This window comes from Xyrauchen texanus, chromosome 15 (genome assembly GCF_025860055.1).
Source record: "Xyrauchen texanus isolate HMW12.3.18 chromosome 15, RBS_HiC_50CHRs, whole genome shotgun sequence".
NCBI lineage: Eukaryota > Metazoa > Chordata > Actinopteri > Cypriniformes > Catostomidae > Xyrauchen > Xyrauchen texanus.
This window is the reverse complement of record NC_068290.1, coordinates 24,653,449-24,675,849: the sequence shown is the minus strand read 5'-3', so window position 1 is coordinate 24,675,849 and position 22,401 is coordinate 24,653,449. Positions and strand designations below refer to the sequence as shown.

The following is a 22,401-nucleotide window of genomic DNA, read 5'->3' as shown; positions in this document are numbered from 1 at the left end:
TTTGTTAATAGACTATATCTTCATTACCTAGAGATATAATTAAACAAAAAGTAGGCCTAGTCAAAACACACATAGCCTAAGTTGTTTATTTTTTACAACATTGTGTTCTTATTTTGTTTAATTAACGAAATGTCAATCTTTGTCTTTATAACAGAAGATACAATACAATACAAAAATCTTCAAGATACAGCCTACAATCTTCACATGTAACGAATTGTCACCTTATAAACAGTCATTTGTGTGGTGGAATAAGCAATGCTATAGAAATATATGGTAGCATTAGTTCATTAACTAATCGTGCTAAGTCAACTAGTTTTTTTTTCTTTGTTTTTTTTCAAGATTAGTATATTCATATTCATATAATTATGACTTAATTTTGCCTGGGGCCCCTATTCAGTGTTCGCCTCTGATTGGGGGCTGCTACTATTTGCTTAAGCTTTTTGAACGTAGAAGTGATAAAGGCATGATAGGCTACATTTTATGTGGATAATAAGGCATATTTTATAGCCTACATGACACATGTCTTTGTAAGGCCGAGAAAATATGTAGTTTCAACGACATAACATCTTGTTATCACGAGAAAAAGATGTCGTTTTAACGACATATGATCTCGTTATTACGAGAAAATAATATGTGGCAGCAAAGCGTAAAATAAAAAAAATAAAAAACCGTCATATAATCGTTATATTATATGACATCAGAATGAACATGGTAGTACAAAATATAGCCTATTATTCACCGTTAGCAATATGAATGTCTATTTTAAGGCAATGGCAGCGTGATAATAAATAATTTATATGTGAAATAGCCTGCCTATCTTGTATGATGGTGAAGAGCAGCGGTAGTCTGCGCTTGGGCTGTGCGTCATCTCTTGTTTTAATAGTTCAATCGTTTAGGAAGGCTCTACCTCCTTTCGTGTATCCTGGGAACTGCTAAAACTCCAGAGTCTTATGATCTTAAAAAGCGAAATGGACTATATCGTGAAGCATCTGCCCATCTACATCATTAGCTATAATCAGCAATAAAGGGACCCACAGCAGCCACTGTAAGCGGGCTTAAAACAGTTGCTGCTGTCATTCCTACTCAATCAGTTGTCAGCTATAGGGTAGTCTTCCGAAATTTAAAAGACATACACCAACAGACCAATACAAAAGAAAAGAAGCGGAGATAAAAATACGGTCGGACCTTGGAGTCGAACCCCTGTCACTATAAGAGCAAAACGACTCTGCTTTCCGTGCACACAGACCAACGTCCTAATGAAGGTAGTAAGTTTCCTGTGTAATCTAATGTATTTCACAGACATGAATGTAAACAGAGGCTAAAATCATACCCACATATGATAAAGGAAAAAGGGGGATACACGTGCCCAATGAAGAAATAAAAAATATGTCGTTAGAAAAACAGAACCCGATCATTCAGATCGACAATCTACTACATATGTCTTTCCATTTGCTTCATTAGATGGGCTGAACTTTGAAGAAAAGGGAGGGGCTGATTGTAATATTATACAAAACGCCGCTTTTACGCCGTCTTTGTCAGACAGAAACGCCGCAAATTACGGCAAGACTATGGATGGCCTCGCGGCGTCAGAAACGGCGTCATTGGCTGGATAAAAATAACGCCGATAATGACGCCGTTTTTGCTTTGTAAACGCCGTAATTTGCGGCGTTTGTATCACAGAACGCCGTACTTTGCGGTGTCTTTTCGTCTTAAACGCCGTAAACACCGGCGTTTTGAGAATGAATGGCGTTTCGTTAGTGGCAAAATTTGACCCTTTTGGCGTTCCATACTAAACAACGAACGATTGAGTGAGACGTTTCAAATATGGCCAGGCCCAGGCAGACTAGCTTTAAAAGCTTTTTTCAGAGGCCAGACGATGGTGAATCAGGAACATCTCATTATAGATAGATCAGTGCTTCTGATCCGCGCATTCGTGCAGTTTTTTTTCTCTATCATCAAAACTGAATAGCCTATGTTCATCAGTGCATGGTTACAGTCTATATCAAGCAGGGACACGTTTGTGTGCATTTTATTTTGTGATTTCACCGGAATTAATATAGAGTCTCCGCAACGGCGATAGATTGAAACGCGGCGTCCTAGTGGAGATTGCGCAACTCGCGCAGCGTGTCGTCCATGCAACTGATAGCAGCGGACACGAAGCTCGCTTGATTTCAAAAACAACAGATTTTAGCGCTAGATCTCTTATTTAATAATGGACTAAATGAATGATCTGCTAGTTAACTGGAGATGTTTTATTTATTTGTATTAGGTACATCCGTGCCTCAATGTTTCAAAAAGTGAATGTGTGTGAAACCACAGTAAAAAACAATTGGCGTTGATTGACGCCAATCGGACGTTCATGTTTTTTTTTTAGTCTATTTGAAAGTTAAGCTAATAATAATATGTTGCATTCTATACGGCCTGATTATGTCATTTTTTAAGTTACATAGACTGCCTCCAGTTTTCCTCAACTTGACTAATTAAGAGGCGATATATTTGACCGGCATATCATCAAAATGTCCGTAAAACGAAACCTCTGCCGGTCACTTTGAACGGCACCATTTTTTTCTAGCGGAAACTCTGCCTCTTATCACATGGCTCGTTGTGTATGACACCGCGGAGACTCACAGCATGTGGAGGCTCGTGCTACACTCCGCGATCCATGCACAACTTACCACGCACTCCATTGAGAGCGAGAACCACTAATTGCAACCATGAGGAGGTTATCCCATGTGACTCTACCCTCTCTAGCAACCGGGCCAATTTGGTTGCTCAGAAGACCTGGCTGGAGTCACTCAGCACACCCTGGGATTCGAACTCGCAACTCCAGGGGTGGTAGTCAGCGTCAATACCATCTGAGCTAACCAGGCCCCCCAAATAAGACATTTTTAAGCAAATATAGAATTTTCAAGTTGTCATTTTTATTTGTGTAGCGCTTTTCAGAACACTCATAATTCCTAAACAGCTTTACAGAAGGTCATCCCTTCATGCCCAAAAAATGAAAATTCTCTCATCATTTACTCATGACATCCGAGATGTGTTTGACATTCTTTCTTCTGCAGAACACAAACAGAGATTTTAAGAAGAATATCTCTGCTCTGTATGTCCATAATACAATGGGGTCTGAAACATTGAAGCTCCAAAAAGCACATAAAGGCAGCATAAAAGTAATCCAAAAGTGGTTTAATCCATGTCTTCTGAAGCGATCTTGTCAGTTTTGGATGAGAACAGACCATACTCCTTTTTCGCTGTACATCTTGCCATTGCAGTCTATTGGCATGATCATGATTTCAAGTTTGATTAAACTTCCTAATGCTTGCGCAGAACGCTAGACGGGACTAGGAAGTGTAATAATGCTTGAAATCATGATCGCCAAGGAGACCGCAGATATCAAGATTTATAGTGAAATAAGAGTTATATTTTGGTCTGTTCTCACCCAAAACCAACTGGATCACTTCAGAAGACATGGATTAAACCACTGGAGTCTTATGGATTACTTATAGGCTGCCTTTATGTGCTTTTTGGAGATTCAAAGTTTCACTTGCATTGTGTGGCCCTACAGAGCTGAAATATTCTTTCAAAAAATTCTTTGTTTGTGTTCTGCAGAAGAAAGATTGCCATACACATCCAGGATGGAATGAGGATTGATGATGTAAATGATGTGAGAATTAAACATTTTTGGGTGAAATATCCCTTAAAAGCCACAGTGAGCAGCTAAAGGTAATTGTCAAAATACAGTAAAGAATATATTAATGTAGAAATGCCACAAAACTATTTTTTTTTTGTTTGTCTTCACATATCACAGATGCTGAGTTCAGATTCCGCAAACAAACTTGGGAAAATGCCAAGTTTCGTCTTAGAACTCTAGAGGGTCACAGTGACATCATCACCTGTGTGGTCGCTGTCGACAATCTTGTGGTTTCTGGCAGGTACCGGAAAGCCTTTCAATAAGACTGAAATATAATTCGTTTTTGGCTCAAACTAACTGTGAAATTGCTGACATTTCCGCTATCGCGTCTTGTCATTTTTATGTCCGTTTCTCCTTTTTCTGCTTTTCACCCTCTGTTTCTATCAATTTAAGTCGTGATACAACAGTTAAAGTGTGGCATGTTCCCACGGCAACAGAGCAGCGCAATTTGGGAGGTCACAGCGGTGGAGTCACCTGTCTCATTGCACCACCTCCAGAGTACTGCAGAAGACTGGGTACACACACAAACACACACACACACACTCAAGGGCCTTTAAGTGCCGGAAAGTGGAGAATAATTGATCCTGTTGATGGGAGCAGCCAGTTGACACAGATGTTCCCACAACTTTTCACTCATCATTTATCCTCTTTCTCTTTTCCACCACCTCTTTTGTATCAGCTACTCCCTCCTTCACATCTGTCCTTTTTGCTCTCCATCATTCCTTGTCGTGCTGTCTTTGACAGGGCATTTGCTCCTCACGACCTTTGTCCTTCTTTCTCCCTTTTCTCATATGCTACAATCACACATTTGTATTTTATTTTCTCCCTCTCTGTCACACTCACTCATTCTCTTGCTCTGTTTTCCTGCAGCATGTGAACTTGACACAGCTGAGAAGGAAAGATTTGTTATAAGTGGCTCCACAGACTGTTGTGTGAAAATTTGGGCATTGAGCACAGGTGAGACACACACACACACACACACACACACACACACACACACACACACACACACACACACACTCTGTGTGGATTTAGCAAACATTCTGAACATAGGTTTAACTAAAGCCTTCAATGATACTTATCAGTCATCAAATAATCAGTGCACTCAGTAATTATTTTGCTAATTAAACTTTTTATACACAAATAAATTAATAATACTTTTGAGAAATGTGATGCTCACTCACAATAGATTCCAATCATACTAGGCTTCTAGAAATGTTTTATTCTGAATAGAGAGGGGCTCCCCCTCATGGATGCAATCATGATGAGATCACATGACCAGCCATGTCACGCAATAGAGCGCAACAGTCTGGTTCTGGAAGTAAAAATCTCATTAATTGTTTCCATAGGGGAATTGGTTATTCACAATAGCTTTTAAACTTTTAAAGATAGACATACAGTGAGCTCCGAGGCTGTTTATCATTGGTATCTGCTTTTTTATATTTTTCCATCATTTTTAATTTGATTACATCATTTGCAATGCTTCATGGGATTGTAGTACAGTCTCTCTTGAAAGATGTTAAGTACATAGTCTTGTACCTTGCTCTTTTTTTATTCAAATCCAAGTTTTTAAATGCTGTGTGATTCACCTCAAAATTGGTTGGTTTATGGCTTTAAACTCTTTTATGAAGGATTTTATGAAATCCCTATGATAAAAACGAAAGGGAAAAATATTTCCAGAACCAGAACAGCTGAAAAAGCGGGCGGGCACTCTATCGAGTTACAACTACTAATAAAACAATATTAATACTATGTTTACTTTTATCACTTTTGGCCAGTGCGAAAGGTGCTTTACATGGCAAAAAATGTGTAAGTACATGTAAACAAAACAAGCAAACCTAGCAATATAACATCAACAACCACACTATATGTACTAGACACAACATAACAGCAGAGCCTGTGTCAACAGTATAGTCCAGAGTGATGGTATAAATCAGCAGGTGTGTGATTCATCGGCCCAATGTCTAATCAAGCAGAATACACAATGGCCACAGCCACCACACCAAGAAATGTCTTCGTCCGAGACACAGCAACAACAAGGACAGAGCTCGCTGCAGTCCGGTCATGGTGCAATGCAGCTGCCATCCACTATCCACCAATATGTTGGTATTGAATTAATAAATGCCAATTTTATTGATGTGTGAAGTAAGCAACTGAGAAAAACATAGATGAAAAGGAACAAACAAATATAAACAAACACTTTCATTGTGAACTTAAGTAGAAAGTCGAGGAAACTGAGATGAAGAAGAGCAAGTGAAAGGCAGTGTGCTGAATGGCATTATCTACATCTTAAGAATCAGTCATTATCTAACTGGTGGAGAGGCTCCTCATATTTTTATAGATACCACAGTGCCTTTTTTTCCCCCCTCTGCTGATGAGGCCATATTAAAGTCAAGTGCGATTTAGGTGTGTGTGACATGTTTTTTTTTTTTTGTGTCCTGCAGGTCAGTGTGTTAAATCCATTTACACCTTCAATGCCGTTACAAGCCTCTGCTTCATTCCTGAAGGAGAAGGCTGTATCGTCTCTGGCTCAGGTAGGCATTTGTGTGGGTATGTGTGTTAGGATGAGTTGTGTATTTATGTGCAACCCTGTTACTGCATGACTTTCCCCCATTCATTTGGGGATTCATTTTTTTTTTTTAATTGTAACACCCAAAAAGTGCAAATGTTACTTCAAGGATCCATTTCTAATTGATCTAACACCTAAAAACTACTTTAGCTGCTGTAACCTAATTTGCCATGTTCATTAGTCAGATTAAATACAATTGTCGAATTAAAGGAATAGTTCACGCAAAAATTAAAACTCTCTCATCATTTAATTAACCTTATGCCATTCACAATGCTAATTACTTTCTTTCTTCTGCTGAACATAAATGAAGATTTTTCAGAAGAATATTTCAGCTATGTAGGTTCTCCCAATGCAAGTGAATAGGTACCAAAATGTGAGGCTCCAAAAAACACATAACAGCAGCATAAAAGTAATCCATTTGTATCCATTGGTTAAATCAGTATCTTCAGAAGCGATATGATTGGTGTGGATGAGATACAGATCAATATTTTAGTCCCTTTTCCTCTAAATGCTCCTCCCTCCCCAGCAGGTGGCGATAAGCATGATGAATGTGAGTCACCAAAAACAAAAGAATAATGTGAAAATGAATGTGGAGATTGATAGTAATAAAGGTCTTAAATATTGATCTGTTTCTCACCCACACCTATCATATCAATTCTTAACCGCTGGATCCATATGGATTACTTTTATGCTGCTTTAATGGGATTTTTGGAGCTTTAAAATTTTGGTTACTATTCACTAGGGTTGTGAGGGCCTACAGAGCTGAAAAATAATTCAAAAAATCTTTGTTTGGGTTCTGCAGAAGAAAGTCTTCTGTGATGGCATGAGGGTAAGTAAATGATGAGAGAATTTTCGTTTTGGGAACTGTCCCTTTAAGTAAAACTAGTTAATTTGAATGTGACCACGTGAAGCACATTTTTTGGATTACCTTAAAAAACGTATCGGTTACCTAACGTAACCTCGGTTCTCTCTAGATGAGGGAACGAGTATTGCGTAAGCTAGCTTACGCTACGGGAAAGATTCATCTTTTCTGAGATATTGAAGCCAAAAAATTATCCTTAATTTTTGTATCCATTGTCAACGCAGTGCGGCAGCTGCAGACCTTGAGCGGGCTATCTAGCGAGCTCATAGGTTGCTCTGCGGCAACTGCTGCAGCCTATAGACGAGCTTGGGCTGAACTCAGCATCCAATGAGAGGCGTCCGCGGCTCCCTGCATCAAAGCCCGCCAAAATGGGCGTGACTAGAGTGCATATAAGCGTAGTTCGTAGGCTGGAACCCTGGTTTTCATTGACTGAAGCGAAAAGTCGCCAGTAGGCGAAGCACGGCCGGCTACGCAATACTCGTTCCCTCATCTAGAGAGAACCGAGGTTACGTTAGGTAACTGATACGTTCTCTTCACGAGAGGTTCTCTCGTGATATGCAAGCTAGCTTACGCTCACGGGAACCCATTGTCAACGCCGTCGTGCCAAGCATCCACTGTATGAGCCCCAGGGAATTAAGGGGGGACCCGGGGGAGCCCTTATGAGTGGGGAAATAATATTTGGCCGGCAAGAATGCGGGTCATTGATTGTGTAATACATAAGCACATAGTGGGAAGGGAACGAATGTGGAATGTGGAATGTGACCCATCAGTGCAGCTCACCAGGGGAGCTGTAGCGTATTAAACCGCTAGTAGTTTTGCCTGCAGAGCGGGCACTTCCATATTGTAAAATCTGACAAAGGTGGAGGGGGAAGTCCATCCCGCTGCCACACATATGTCGTGAATGGAAATCCCGCTGGACCATGCCCACGAGGATGCCATGCCTCTAGTGGAGTGAGCCCTAATGCCCAACGGGCATGGCAGGTCTTTTGACGCGTATGCAGCAGCAATAGCGTCCACTATCCATCTAGATAGTGTCTGTTTCGAGGCGGCAAGACCTTTGGTGCGCCCTCGAACGAAACAAAAAGCTGCTCAGAGCGTCTGAAAGCGGCGGAGCGCGCAGTATACAATCTCAGTGCTCTGACCGGGCAAAGGAGATTGGCGTCGCGTCAGCTATCGGATGCTGGCAGCGCCGATAGGGAAATTACCTGTGCTCTGAAAGGAGTACCGATCACCTTGGGAACATAGCCGTGTCTAGGCTTTAAAATGACCTTGGAGTCACTTGGTCCAAACTCAAGACACGCAGCGCTGACAGACAGCGTGAAGGTCTCCCACACGTTTGACTGATGACAGGGCAGTCAGAAAAACGGTTTTGAGTGAAAGGTATTTCAAATCCACGGATTGAAGTGGTTCAAAAGGGGGGCTTTCATAGTTTCGAGAACTATAGAAAGATCCCAGATAGGAACCGATGGGGGGCGCGGAGGGTTCATCCTTCTAGCTCCCCTGAGGAAGCGGATGACCAGCTCGTTTTTACCCCATGACTGACCGTGCAGGGGTTCAGCGAACGCCGCAACGGCCACCACATACACTTTGAGCGTGGATGGGGATCTGCCCTTATCCAGCAGCTCTTGTAGGAATACGAGCAGCGACGACACCCCACATGTCCGCGGGTCCAGGTGTCTGTCGGTGCACCATTTTGAGGACACAGACCATTTTGACGCATAGAGTCTTCTCGTGGAAGGGGCTCTAGCGTGTATGATGGTGTTTATTACTCCTTCTGGCAGAGCGACGGGTAGTCGTTGATCACCCACGCATGCAGCGCCCAGCGCTCTGAGTGGGGATGCCAGCTTGTGCTGCGAGCTTGAGAGAGGAGATCTGCTCTCACTGGGATGGGCCACGGCGCTTTCAGTGACAGCTGCGTAAGCTCCGGGAACCATGTCTGATTCACCCAACGCGGGGCTATGAGGAGCACCGAGTGACGCGTTTCCCTGATCCTCTGCATTACCTGTGGCAATAGCGAGACGGGAGGGAAGGCGTAAAGTGGGTGTCTGGGCCAGTCCTGGGCCAGCGCGTCCTCGCTTTTCGATTTTTATCATTTCCAGACAATTTATGTGAAGGAGCTTTTCCTGAACTGACCATAGGCCGAAAACCGGAGAGCCCTCGCAGACCGCGCCCCAACCCGTGTTGGACGCGTCTGTCGAGATGACTTTTCGGCGAGATACAGCTCCCATTGTCACTCCCTGCTGATACCATTCGGCCACTGTCCAGGGCTGCAGAGCTGATATACAGGTTTGAGTCACCTTGATGGGCTGGCGGCCTGTGGCCCAAGCCCGGCGAGACGCGCGGGTGTTTTAGCCAATGCTGAAGCGGGCGCATGTGCAGTAAACCCAGCTGAAGTACTGCTGCGGCTGAGGCCATGTAACCTAGCACTCTCTGGAATTTCTTCAGAGGCGTGAGGCTGTTCATCTGAAAAGATGCGACTAGTCGCTGAACATGGCGTGCGGCTGTGTAGATAAGCTGAGCCATCATTGCCACGGAGTCTAGTTCTATTCCAAGGAAGGAAATTGTCTGACTGGGCTGTAGTGAGCTCTTGGTCCAATTGACTGCAAGACCCAAACTGTTCAGATGGCTGAGGAGAACTGCTCTGTGAGACAGAAGCTCCATATGTGACTGTGCCATAATCAGCCAGTCGTCCAAATAGTTCAAAATTCGCAAACCCTGGCTCCACAGGGTGCGGCGCCGCATCCATGCACTTCGTGAAAGTACGGGTGCTAAGGACAGGCCGAACGGGAGGACGGTGTATTGATAAACCTGGCCGTCGAGCGAATCTCAAGAATGGCCTGTGACGGGATTTATCTGAATCTGAAAGCATGCATCTTTCAGATCGAGAGAAATAAACCAGTCCCTCTGGCGCACATGCGCGAGGAGTTTCCTGATTGTAAGCATTTTGAACGGTCTTTTGCAAGCACCTTGTTCAAAACCCTGAGATCTAATATGGGTCTGAGGCCGCCGTCTGTCTTGGGAACAAGAAAATAACGGCTGTAAAGCCCCGACTCAGCTCAGAGAGGGTGGCACTTTCTCTATGGCCCTTTTGCACAGAAGGCTTGCTATTTCTGAACGAAGCATGCACGCTGCTTCCGTGTTCACAGTGGTTTCGAGCACGCTCTGAAGCGAGGAGGGCGGCGATCGAACTGTAGCAAATAGCCCTGTTGCATTGTGCTTAACACCCACTTGGATATCCCTGGAATAGCTTCCCACGCTTTGAAGCGTAACGCTAGAGGGTGAATGGCCAATTCAGCTCTGATTGCCGCACACAGAGCTGAACAAAATGTGTGAGCGCGTTTAGTGTGTTCATGCATGATTGCTCGCAGACAGCATGAACAGGCTGTTTTGTGAGTGACTTCCGATTGGAATGAATGGGGAAAGAGTCACATCTGTTATGTGATGCGTAAGCATAGTCATGGGCACAGGACTTACACACAGAGGAATGTTTGCTGGCCGTGTTACAGAGCGGGCAGAGAATGGGCGCCGCGCGTATTCGTGGGCGCATTTATTGACTCTAGCGCTCGAGAGCGGTTCAGTAATCGCTTTATGTGAGCGTGCTCTGGTGGGGACACGAGACATGCAGTGCTTGTGTGCAGAAGTGAACACTGGATTGTGGGCACATTTTCTACACATAGGGCTGGTCGTGTGACAGAGCGGCCAGAGAATGGGCGCGCGCACGCATTTGTGGGCGCCTTCATTGACTCTGACGCTCGAGCGGTTCGTAACCGCTTTATGAGAGCGTGCTCTGATAGGGGCACGGGATGTGTTATGCTTGTGTGTAGGGGCGAACACTGGATTGTGGGCACATTTTCTACACATAAGACATGTTTGCACTTTACAAGATTTATTTGGGTCACCGTGAAAACGGCGTTTGAATGCAGGCAAGCGGGCAGTGTCACCGGCTTGTTGGCTGCTAAATTCACCACTGTAGTAGCCTGAGAGAAGGGGACTGACAGGGGGCAAAGATTTGACGGTGGTCCGGCCGCGGCGGGACTGAGCCGTCATTTGTTCAACAAAGTTAGGAAGACTTCGGTTGCTCTGGTTTCAGCGTTACCTTAAATCGAGGCCCGCGGGGGGGCGGCGGTCTGCGGCGGCTGTCTGAGCCTTGATCGAGGGTGGCCGCCCTGTCGACGCTGAGAAGTCTGAGATTGTTGAGCTGGGCGCTGTGAAGAGGCTCGTGCAGGAGGCTGATCACGTGAGCGGCCTGCAGAGGAGCTAGTGCTGACGAGGCAGAAAGAGATTCATGGCTTGTGTGGCTTTTGGACCTCTGAAAACCGGTCAATGATACCACTCACCGCGGAGCCGAAGAGTCCGGATGGAGAGAGCGGTGCGTTGAGGAACGTAGAGCGCTCTGCTTCTCCCATGTCGGTTAGCGTTAACCACAGATGTCTCTCGGTCACAGTCAGCGTGGCCATGCACTTCCCTATAGCTTGGGCTGCAGCTTTGGTAGCGCGGAGGGCGAGGTCCGTAGCACTCCGTATGTCTGCAACCGCCTCTGGATGCCTACTTTCCTCATCCCACTCCCGCAGAAGGTTCGCTTGGAGGATCTGTAGGACGGCCATAGAGTGCAGAGCAGATGCAGCTTGGCCGGCGGCGGAATAGGCGCAGCCAACACAGGCGGAAGTTGTTCTGCAGGCCTTAGACGGGAGCACTGGTTTAGACCGCCATCTCGCGGAGGGCGGGCAAAAGGTGTGCTGCTACCGCATCCTCGACCGGAGGGATGGAAGCGTAGCCCTTCTCAGTGGCGCCGTCCACCAAAGCAAGAGAGGTGGAGACGTGGGATCGGACCCTGGCCGAGAAAGGCGCTTCCATGATTTGGAAAGCTCGGCGTGGAGTTCCGGCAGGAAGGAGCGGCCGGGTAGCAGGTGCTGCTCGCGGCGGCTCTGTAGAAAGCAGCCGTCAAGTCTGTTGGGTGCCTGCTCAAGGGCGGTGACCACTCGAGCCCGAGGCGGTCGACGGCCTGTGTGAGAAGGCGTGTTAGTTCCCCGTCGACTCGGCGCGGGTCCTGCTGGATTCCTGGGCGAGGAGGAGGCGTGTGAGCCTGACCACTCCTCGCTGTCGAAGCCATGATGGAACAGCCCTTATCCTCCGCTTCTTCGTCCGAGATGGCAGCAGAGCAGCCGCCGGCGGCAACTGCGCGTCCCGGTGGGCGGGGAGGGTGAAGGCGATGCTCGAGTGATGGGCTCCGGCGAGGCAATCGCTTCTACCATTGTTTCCGGCAACCTTTGAGAGCGGCGCTTTTTCTCGCTGGCTGAGCGGAAGGCGGCGCGGTGGCTTCGGTCCTGGCGCTCGAGTCGAGCCCGCAGGGTCGACATCGGCAGCTCCTCGCAGAGATCACATCCACCTCGGCGAGGCGAACTCTGCATGCCCCAGTCCCAGGCAGAGAGCGCCAGATGATGTGGCGGTCTCCGGTGCTGAGAGGAGCGGCATGAGGCGCAAGTGGAGCGAGGCATCTTAAAAAGACGCTCGTACTCTTTTGTGAAGTTCTTAAGAACTAGCTTGCTTTTAAAAGGATACGTCGCCGGATGGCGTAGCTCGCAGGACGGCTGAAGGTGGCGAAGACGGCCGGCTTCTTCGAGCGCTGTCCACGCTTGCTTGATGCCCCTCGAACGGCGACGCGGCTTCCAGTTCAGTGATGTGAAGAGCTTCGCTGAAGAGATGAAAATCAGGGTTCCAGCCTACGAACTATGCTTATATGCACTCTAGTCACACCCATTTTGGCGGGCTTTGATGCAGTGAGCGCGCGGACGCCTCTCATTGGATGCGAGTTCGCCCATGCTCGTCTATAGGCTGCAGCAGTTGCCGCAGAGCAACCTATGAGCTCGCTAGATAGCCCGCTCAAGGTCTGCAGCTGCCGCACTGCGTTGACAATGGATACAAAAATTAAGGATAATTTTTTGGCTTCAATATCTCAGAAAAGATGAATCTTTCCCGTAGCGTAAGCTAGCTTACGCAATACGAGAGAACCTCTCGTAAGAGAACTTTATTTACAGTTTTTACAGATATTGTGTTGACTGCATTTGTCAAACTTTACAAACAACATTGTTACTGAAGTTATTGAAAGACAAAATAAAAGTCTATCAATAACTATAAACCAACATTTGGTACTGAACTAGCTGCTTCAGGTAGGAACCTGTGTGTGTGTGTGTGTGTGTGTGTATGTGTAAGATGTGTTGACCTTCCTTGCGTCTTTCTCTTGGAGATATCATGTTATTGATCTTCCACTAGATGCTGGGAAGCTGCAGGTGTGGAGCTGGAGCTCACAGGAGAACTGTCAGTCAGTGAATGCACACCTGGACGCAGTCACCACCTTACAGGTGGGCGAGTGCCATGGCAACAGAACTGTGCTGTTATCTGGAACTTTCTCAGTCTGCATATGTTAGAAAAAAAAATTGTGCCTCGGCTCAAAGCTGAAGTGTTGCCGGTACAGAAATCTCCTGAGAATAACTAGGCTGCCCGGGCGATCTTTCAACATGGTCTAAAGTTCACAGAGATGTACAAGCTATTAAAGGGCAACATTTATACATTTTCCCTTCTGCAGTCTCCGTCTCTGCTCAGCAAGAAATTGACGAATACAAAGAAGAGTATAAAATAAATTAGGAATTTAGAAAAGGTCTCTTGGGATTATTATATAATTGCCTGTTTGCAATAATTTGAAATAACCATGAATTACCAGGGACTTTCAAATCCAATTGCAAATTAACAAATAACTACTTTTTTTTTGCATAAAAACAATTAATTAATTTTGTTTATGCAAATATAGAAATGCCACAAAATGCACATTTTTATTCCTGTATTTTTAGTGCAGTAGCCTGTTACGTGAGCCGAGAGCTCCAAATTAACTGTAATATTTTAGATGTTTTCGGCCATTACATGAAGAGACTTACACTACATATGGTAATGACAGAATTGAGAATATATTAAAAAGAATATATATATATATATATATATAAAAAAAAAAGATATTATCATATATACTCCAGAACTCAAAGGCCAGTTATTATATTTAATATGATATTCAGGCTGTGCTGTGTTACAAAAAGCAAAATTATTAATGGAAAGTGGACTACCGTCACATCCTCAATAATACATTTTCAGTTCAAAATTCATTTTTCCAGTCCCTAACATCATTGTTTTCCAAAGTATGTGGTACTAGAGAGCATTTTCGGTGGAGGAAAGCGCCATTCCAGTGTGCATAAGTGGCGATAAAGTAGGAAAATGTATTTAAGCTAAAAAAAAATTTGTGTGGATGTGGCTTTAGACTAAAATGGACCAAAAAGAGAAATATTTTCATTATTTGTAAATATAACAATTAAAATTTTTTATTATATTTATTTTAATAATTAAAATAAGTATGTTTATGTAATTCTACCTGTGCAATATGTCTACAAAGCTTTAAAGGAAATCATAAATTTCATTGTTTAATTGTTTTCTCTCATTCATTCACATTAAATTCCAAGTTTAATGTGAATGAATGAGAGACAAATTATTAATCACAATTATTGTTATGACAATTAATCATCTGCCAAAATGTCGTGATAGTGTCACAAACCCCGCTCCTCTGCCCCATCCCCGCTTCGTCGCACACACACTCACTCCCTCGACCTCACTCCCTCGCTCCGCCCCCTCGAGCTTTTCACGCTCTTTTTGCTCGCTCGAGCCCTCACGCCCACTTTTGCTCCTACTCGCTCACATGCTCGTAGGTTATCTCCCTTCCTCGAGTTTCTCACGCGCTTCCAATCCCCAGAACATTATGACCACCTGCACTCGCGTCATCTGCACTCCTGCACATTAGTTTCACCTGCACTCGTCTCGTCACCTTTCATTGTTTACACCAGCACCTTCCCCTATAAATACCACAGCACATCCGTTTCACGGGTGTTGGTTATTGTATTTAGTTTCCCGTGTCTTTGCCCCCCGCTAGTCTCGTCTAGTTTTGAACTCCTCTTGTCTTCCTCTTAGCTTGCCAGCTCCCCTTGTTCCCCTGTCTTTTGCTCCCACTAGTCTCGTCATTCTTATATCCTGTTTCCCCGGCTCTCGACCCTACGCTTACCTCGACAACTCTTCACTGGATTTGCCCTTTGTACTTTTGCCTGCACTGCTTTCTCTTAATAAAGTAGTTTCATCCGACATTGTGACTGTCTCATCTTGTGTGTGTGTGTTCGCTACAGATAGTGACAGAACCTAGAAAGAGCAATATAATAATAGGAATATAAATAGATATAGAATCAAGGAAATGCTTTCAAGGGAAAGGAGGGCAATATATTATAAAGCACTTTGTTAACTTAAGATAAGAAACAGAATACTGTTGCATCAAACAGCAATAACTTGTTTCATATTTAATACTATTAAGTTGGCAGGAGTTGTCATGGAAACACAGTGGCATTTACCCTCAATTCTCCACAGTCCCAGGGTCCTCTGGTTTTCAGCGGCTCCGCTGAGGGACGCGTGTGTGTGTGGGAGGTGTGTGACGAATGGTCGGCGCCCCTCCGCAGGCTGCACCTCTGGGAGCCAGAAGTCACAGGGTGTGGGGGGGATGATGGAGTGAGCGGGAGGCTGATTCTGAGCCCTCGCGGCGACCGCATGTTCCTCTCATGTGGCAGGGCCAGCATACGAATCCTGAACTGGAGAACAGGTAATATACAGTATATTGAAATTCATGGATTTAAAATCAAATGTAAAGCTGGAAATACAAAGTTTTAAGATTTTTAATCATTGAAAACAAAGCAGTGTTGTGATGTAAAATGAATAAGTAATATTTAAAGGGATAGTTTACCCTTTAAATTCTTTCATCGTTTACTCATCCGCATGTTGTTTCAAACCCATATGTTTTTATTTCATCCATGGAACACAAAGCCGATGTTAGGTTGAATGTTAGTCTCAGTCACCATTTACACTCACCTAAAGGATTATTAGGAACACCATACTAATACTGTGTTTGACCCCCTTTCGCCTTCAGAACTGCCTTAATTCTACGTGGCATTGATTCAACAAGGTGCTGAAAGCATTCTTTAGAAATGTTGGCCCATATTGATAGGATAGCATCTTGCAGTTGATGGAGATTTGTGGGATGCACATCCAGGGCACGAAGCTCCCGTTCCACCACATCCCAAAGATGCTCTATTGGGTTGAGATCTGGTGACTGTGGGGGCCATTTTAGTACAGTGAACTCATTGTCATGTTCAAGAAACCAATTTGAAATGATTCAAGCTTTGTGACATGGTGCATTATCCTGCTGGAAGTAGCCATCAGAGGATGGGTACATGGTGGCCATAAAGGGATGGACATGGTCAGAAACAATGCTCAGGTAGGCCGTGGCATTTAAACGATGCCCAATTGGCACTAAGGGGCCTAAAGTGTGCCAAGAAAACATCCCCCACACCATTACACCACCACCACCACCAGCCTGCACAGTGGTAACAAGGCATGATGGATCCATGTTCTCATTCTGTTTACGCCAAATTCTGACTCTACCATCTGAATGTCTCAACAGAAATCGAGACTCATCAGACCACGCAACATTTTTCCAGTCTTCAACTGTCCAATTTTGGTGAGCTCTTGCAAATTGTAGCTTCTTTTTCCTATTTGTAGTGGAGATGAGTGGTACCCGGTGGGGTCTTCTGCTGTTGTAGCCCATCCGCCTCAAGGTTGTGTGTGTTGTGGCTTCACAAATGCTTTGCTGCATACCTCGGTTGTAACGAGTGGTTATTTCAGGCAAAGTTGCTCTTCTATCAGCTTGAATCAGTCGGCCCATTCTCCTCTGACCTCTAGCATCAACAAGGCATTTTCAGCCCACAGGACTGCCGCATACTGGATGTTTTTCCTTTTCACACCATTCTTTGTAAACCCTAGAAATGGTTGTGCGTGAAAATCCCAGTAACTGAGCAGATTGTGAAATACTCAGACCGGCCCGTCTGGCACCAACAACCATGCCACGCTCAAAATTGCGTAAATCACCTTTCTTTCCCATTCTGACATTCAGTTTGGAGTTCAGGAGATTGTCTTGACCAGGACCACACCCCTAAATGCATTGAAGCAACTGCCATGTGATTGGTTGATTAGATAATTGCATTAATGAGAAATTGAACAGGTGTTCCTGATAATCCTTTAGGTGAGTGTACTTTCATTGCATATAATAAGAGTCAAAAGTGTCTAACATTATGTCTAGCATCTCCTGTGTTCCAAGGAAGAATAAAAGACATATGGGATTAAAACAACATGAGGAATAGTAAATAATGACTGAATCCATCCATTATTGGGTGACCTATGCTTTTAAGAACCTGCACTATTTCTGTGTCACTACTACAAATTTGCACAATGTCAAATTTTCAAAAATCGAAATATTTCAAAATAAAACCACTCAAATTGTTATGCTGATACTATAATTTATTTTGTATTGAAAAATATTGTATTAAATTAGAAAAATGTAAAATAGAAGCTTTTTATAGTAGTGTTATCAGACTAGTCTACACTACTGTATATGTACATGACAGAGTTTCCACTAAAAGTTTTTGGTGCTGGTCAATGTGTCCGGGGTTCGATAAAGTTTGCCGGACAAATTTGAAACAATCCGGTCATTTCATTTCTGTTTTTATTTTGTGTTTATTTTGCACTGTAAAGTGATGGACTATGCATAATAATGTGATATAAGAATGACACAAAATGAACAGTAAACATTATTTTAAAAAAAAAGAAAAGAAAAACTGCTGTTATAGAATTAGCGTGTAATTTTAAAAACGGCAGTCATTTAGCATCTATAAAAATTAAACATTCAACAAGGAGCAAAAGTGCATGGGCAGAGCAAAAAAACTAAACTGAATTTGCCACATGTCCTTTCGTATGGCAAAGAAATATTACAATAACAAAAATAATTAGGTTACGTTTAGGGCTGTGCAATATCAATAATATGCTTCTTATCTGACGCACCAAAAATAGGCATCACAATATGGTTATTTAATATTTAAACCCATTTTAATTGATCAAAAAACACCATACTCTTATGTATATCCTTATCTTGATATAAAATGACTCATATCGTGATGTAAGATTTTGGTCATATTGCCCAAACCTTGGCTAATTTCATTGACTCTTTATTTTATGACTATTTTCCTCAGATTTTCATAGCAGAAAAGCTCCTCCAGAAGAATCAAGGCCATGTTAATGTGAGACGGGAATAACGCAGGCTGCTTTTGCCAGTGTGTATAAAACATACTATAGTCACGGATTAGGACTCCACTTTTAATCCTTCATGGTAGTGAAGCGCTGTAGTCAGGGTTTGTTTATAGTTAAGGTCCCACATAATGCACCAAATCGTAATTTTTCCCAGGTTATTATTGGGATTTTGATTGAAAAATAAGCTGCATCTGGGACTTTTTAATTTCGAGCTCTTTCAGAAAATTACAACATTCTATAAATCGATTTTTTTTATATATATATATATTAGCCGGTAAATCGTTTTATGGCCGGTATTGGCTAAATCCAATGTCAACATGATACTGCATCTGATATCAAAATAAATATTCAGTCAACATCTCTTTTTATAAAGCACTTCTCATCGATATGCTGAATTCTGTAGCAATAAATATTTCATCACCCCCAGTGGACCTTCATTTTCTGTTTGCCCTGGGCAAACAGAAAGACATAAAAAACATCCGGCACTTTCTCATTTATATCCCGTTTTCTCACAAGAGAATTCTGCTGAAGGCTAAAAAACCTGTAAACAATTACTTTAGATAAATCACAGTTACTAGTAGGAACACACTACATGATGTGATCTTCTAATCGAGAGCACTAAGCTTGATAATGACACCAGTTCATCAAATAACTCGTTGCTGGAGCTTTCATAGAAATAATGATCTTCATACTAGATGAAAAAAAAAACATTTGTATTAATGAAATAAAACACACAGCAAAGTTATTAACAGAGAGTAGTTTTTCTGTATGGTTTATTCATCAGTTAAATGTTGTATAAAACTGGTTCCTTTTGGTTTCACACCAATTCTATATTCAAATACTTAGTGTGTCATATTTTTGGTTGTGTAGTTTTGTTTCAGTGAGGGAAATGTTATATAGATAAAAATTATTTTTAAAGAAAAGTGTTTGCTCTATCTAATCATTCACAGGTGTAGTGACCAGACTGAACAATCACTGCAGCACTGCTGGTGTCACAGATTGTGTCAATCAAATACCAGGCCTTTTGATTGGCTCTTGTTTTGACCTCACCAATGGAGAAAGTATGATAAACCGTAAGTGGTTCTGAGATCACATTTTTTTAACCCCTCATTGTGAAAAACCTCAATACAGTATGCAGGATAATCACTTTCTCTCTCTGTCTTTTTCCCTCTTTCAGTGTTCTCTGTTCCCCATTGTAAGTACCTGGTTTCGCTCACCTCTTCAGATTTCCCCAGAATTCTATGTTTTGCTGCATGGCTAACAGCAAGCGGGGACCATCGTTGGGTCACAGGTGGTCGGGAACTCATAGTCTGGGAGCAGCTTCCTGGAAATTTTAAAAAGAGGTCTGTCTTAATTCTTCAGACTAATACATGCCAGATAGGTTCAAATATAATCCCTGTATCTCAAGGCCTGTTGAAAAATCCCTTCCTCTGACCAATGTACCTTAGCTACACCCGCCCATGTCCTAGCCCTTCACAGCTTTCTGTACATTATGTATTACCTAATATATCAATTCACTGACATTCGCAGAGAGACTCCTGTACCTCTATGACTAATATAAGGCACTGCAAACCTCTGCTCAGTGTTTTAGTTAGTCAGTATATCAATATGTACAAGTGCAATGAGATACCGACTGGAGTAAAATGTTTCTGGGATGCCTATTAATTAGAAGTCTGCAGGAATGCTCCAGGCAGAGTTTAATTGACAATGAAAACTGTAGCTCCTAGTCTAGCATTGGGTGCTGAGCTAATAACACTTTTGTGTAAAAGTATTGATTTCTTTGTAGTAACTACATTTCTGTATAAGAAAAGTTGCTCTGCCTTTACCCCTACCCTTATTGCTCAAGGGTTTACTTTCTGAACCCCTAGCTACACCAAACACAATTGCAGAATTGGTGAGTCAATGTTGCCATGTAAGGCTGGTTGGTATGCTCAAACAAACACAGAAATGTTTTGAAAGCACATATTTGCATTTTCAGGGGAATCAACCTTTTTCATCAAAGAAATTTCATCAAAGAGACCTACTGCCTATCAAAAAAGCAGTTTGTATGATAAAACAAGCCAATCAAAACCAAGGATCCCACTCCTTTGTTGTGGTTGTTGGATTGTTATTTTTTTTTATTCTGTATTCGACAGTTTACTTAAATTCTATTATCAAATTTGTATCTAATGAAATTAATTAATTATTTTAATTAATACAATTTTTCAACATAACATTTTTCAATCCAAAAAATATTTTTTTGTCAATTATGGTGCTGCACAACAGAATGTGAGATATTGGTTTAATTATTAATCTGTGATATTCTGCTGTGAAGCACCTTATTTGACAAAAAAACATCTCATTGTGTGGATTTTGTATAAGGGCAATTCATTTGATAAATAAAGATGTGAGATTTTGCTTTTATTTTTGGCATTTATGTGTGTTTTGACAGTCGTTTCTCACCTCCGGGAAAGCAATTTGCTACATGGCCCACTGTGATTTATTAAACCCCAAAACTGTAATTTAATTAGATAAATAGTATATATTATGTATGTGCTGCACACTTCAGAGCACTCTGCTCCCTGTCTCTCTGTCAGACAGAGCGTGCTTGATTATCTTGATGAGGTGTTTTCAGTGTTTGAACGGCTGGCTTCATACTGTCATTTTGAAACATGCAGCACATGATAGGACTTTGTTCATAGCAGTGAACCGTTGATGTTATTTCACAATGCACAGCCGCTGGCAGTGACAAAAAAAAATATGAATTTTTGTATTTGACACCTATCCCGAGTCCCATTTATTACCATATTTTTGAACATGTAACCAAAACCTTGTTAGCGAAACATTCAAACAGTTTTATTAAATTAAAATAATTTCCAGGACAAATCATTATTTTCCTGGACATTGAGGTATTTTTCTCATTTTCCATGACTGGAAAACTGCATTACAAAATTCCAGGTTTTCCAGGACTCATTGGAACCCTGAAAAGTCATTGACGGCACACTGTTGTCAGCAAAGCTGTTTTACTTGCTGCTTCGGGCTGTGTTCAACATCATTCTGTCCTTCTAAACAGGGTGATCCATGTGCCCTACACTGACAGTCTTCTGTTGTTGTTTTTCTAGAGGCGATGTCATAGTGAGACGAGACAGCCGATTGGACAATTCTCTTTTGGAATCTGACAGAGACTCAGAGGATGACAAAAGTGATGGTAAGTGAGAATGCCAGCCATAGACGACAGAGATAAACTGAAGCTCTTGTCCAACACTTAGTGAGACGCATTACTACCTACTGCCCACAAAAGCTACATTCTAAGACAGCATGTTAAATGAAAGGGAATTTAAAAAATGACTAATTTGGAACAGTTTTGTAATGATTTGGAAGTAGTTTTATGTTAGCATGTTGCTAAGCTAATGCACAATACTCTACTAATCTTAAATGGGGCTTTTCCACTGCATGGTACAACTCGACTCAACTCGACTCTGCTCACTTTTTGGGGGGTTTCCACTGTGGATTTTTAGTACCACCTCGGTCAAGGTTCCAAGCGAACTAAGCCGATACTAAATATGAGGTCAAAATCCTGCAGATCACCGATTGGTCAGAGAGAATCGTCACTACCAGCATCACTGGATTTCCGACACGGGACACCAACCCACTAGTTTTAAAGTTAGCAACAGCGATAACAGTATCATTTGTTCATGCGCCTTTCAAATTGTGAAAAAATAAATGGCTGTGTGCAAAACCACACCGTGGTCAATAAACGAGGTGTAGACTGTCCACTCGTTAGCGAAGAAAGAAACGACGCGAAACTAAAAATTCTTTCTGGAAGTGTATCAGCTGTTGGCTGCACACGGCTAACCAACCAACAGTTTGCCAAAAATTTAAAGTCACTACAGAACCATTAAGTGAAAGTGGAAGTGGGTCAACCAATTGGATGCTATCTAAACGGCGAGCAATGGGAGTGAGATTGCCCTGGACTGGCGTTGATCCACGATGGAGGATGGTACATTTTGTTATGTTAACTCTATATTCTGCTTGAAAGCTTCACTTTATTTAGTTGACCAGCTATTGAAAGCTTGCTTCTAAAACAAT

The 22,401-nt window shown here is 42.8% G+C and overlaps 1 protein-coding gene across 1 annotated transcript in view; it reads left to right on the top strand.

Annotated features, from left to right (window-relative positions):
- Positions 1-22,401, top strand: part of si:ch211-154o6.3 (uncharacterized protein LOC563854 homolog) — a 28,693-nt gene that overhangs the window by 5,015 nt on the left and 1,277 nt on the right. Inside the window, exons 4-12 of the mRNA XM_052143456.1 lie at positions 3,806-3,929; positions 4,082-4,203; positions 4,559-4,645; positions 6,133-6,222; positions 13,390-13,478; positions 15,568-15,796; positions 19,284-19,406; positions 19,511-19,676; positions 21,435-21,520. Coding sequence (XP_051999416.1) covers positions 3,806-3,929; positions 4,082-4,203; positions 4,559-4,645; positions 6,133-6,222; positions 13,390-13,478; positions 15,568-15,796; positions 19,284-19,406; positions 19,511-19,676; positions 21,435-21,520 — 1,116 coding nt within the window. The remainder of the gene's footprint in view (positions 1-3,805; positions 3,930-4,081; positions 4,204-4,558; positions 4,646-6,132; positions 6,223-13,389; positions 13,479-15,567; positions 15,797-19,283; positions 19,407-19,510; positions 19,677-21,434; positions 21,521-22,401) is intronic.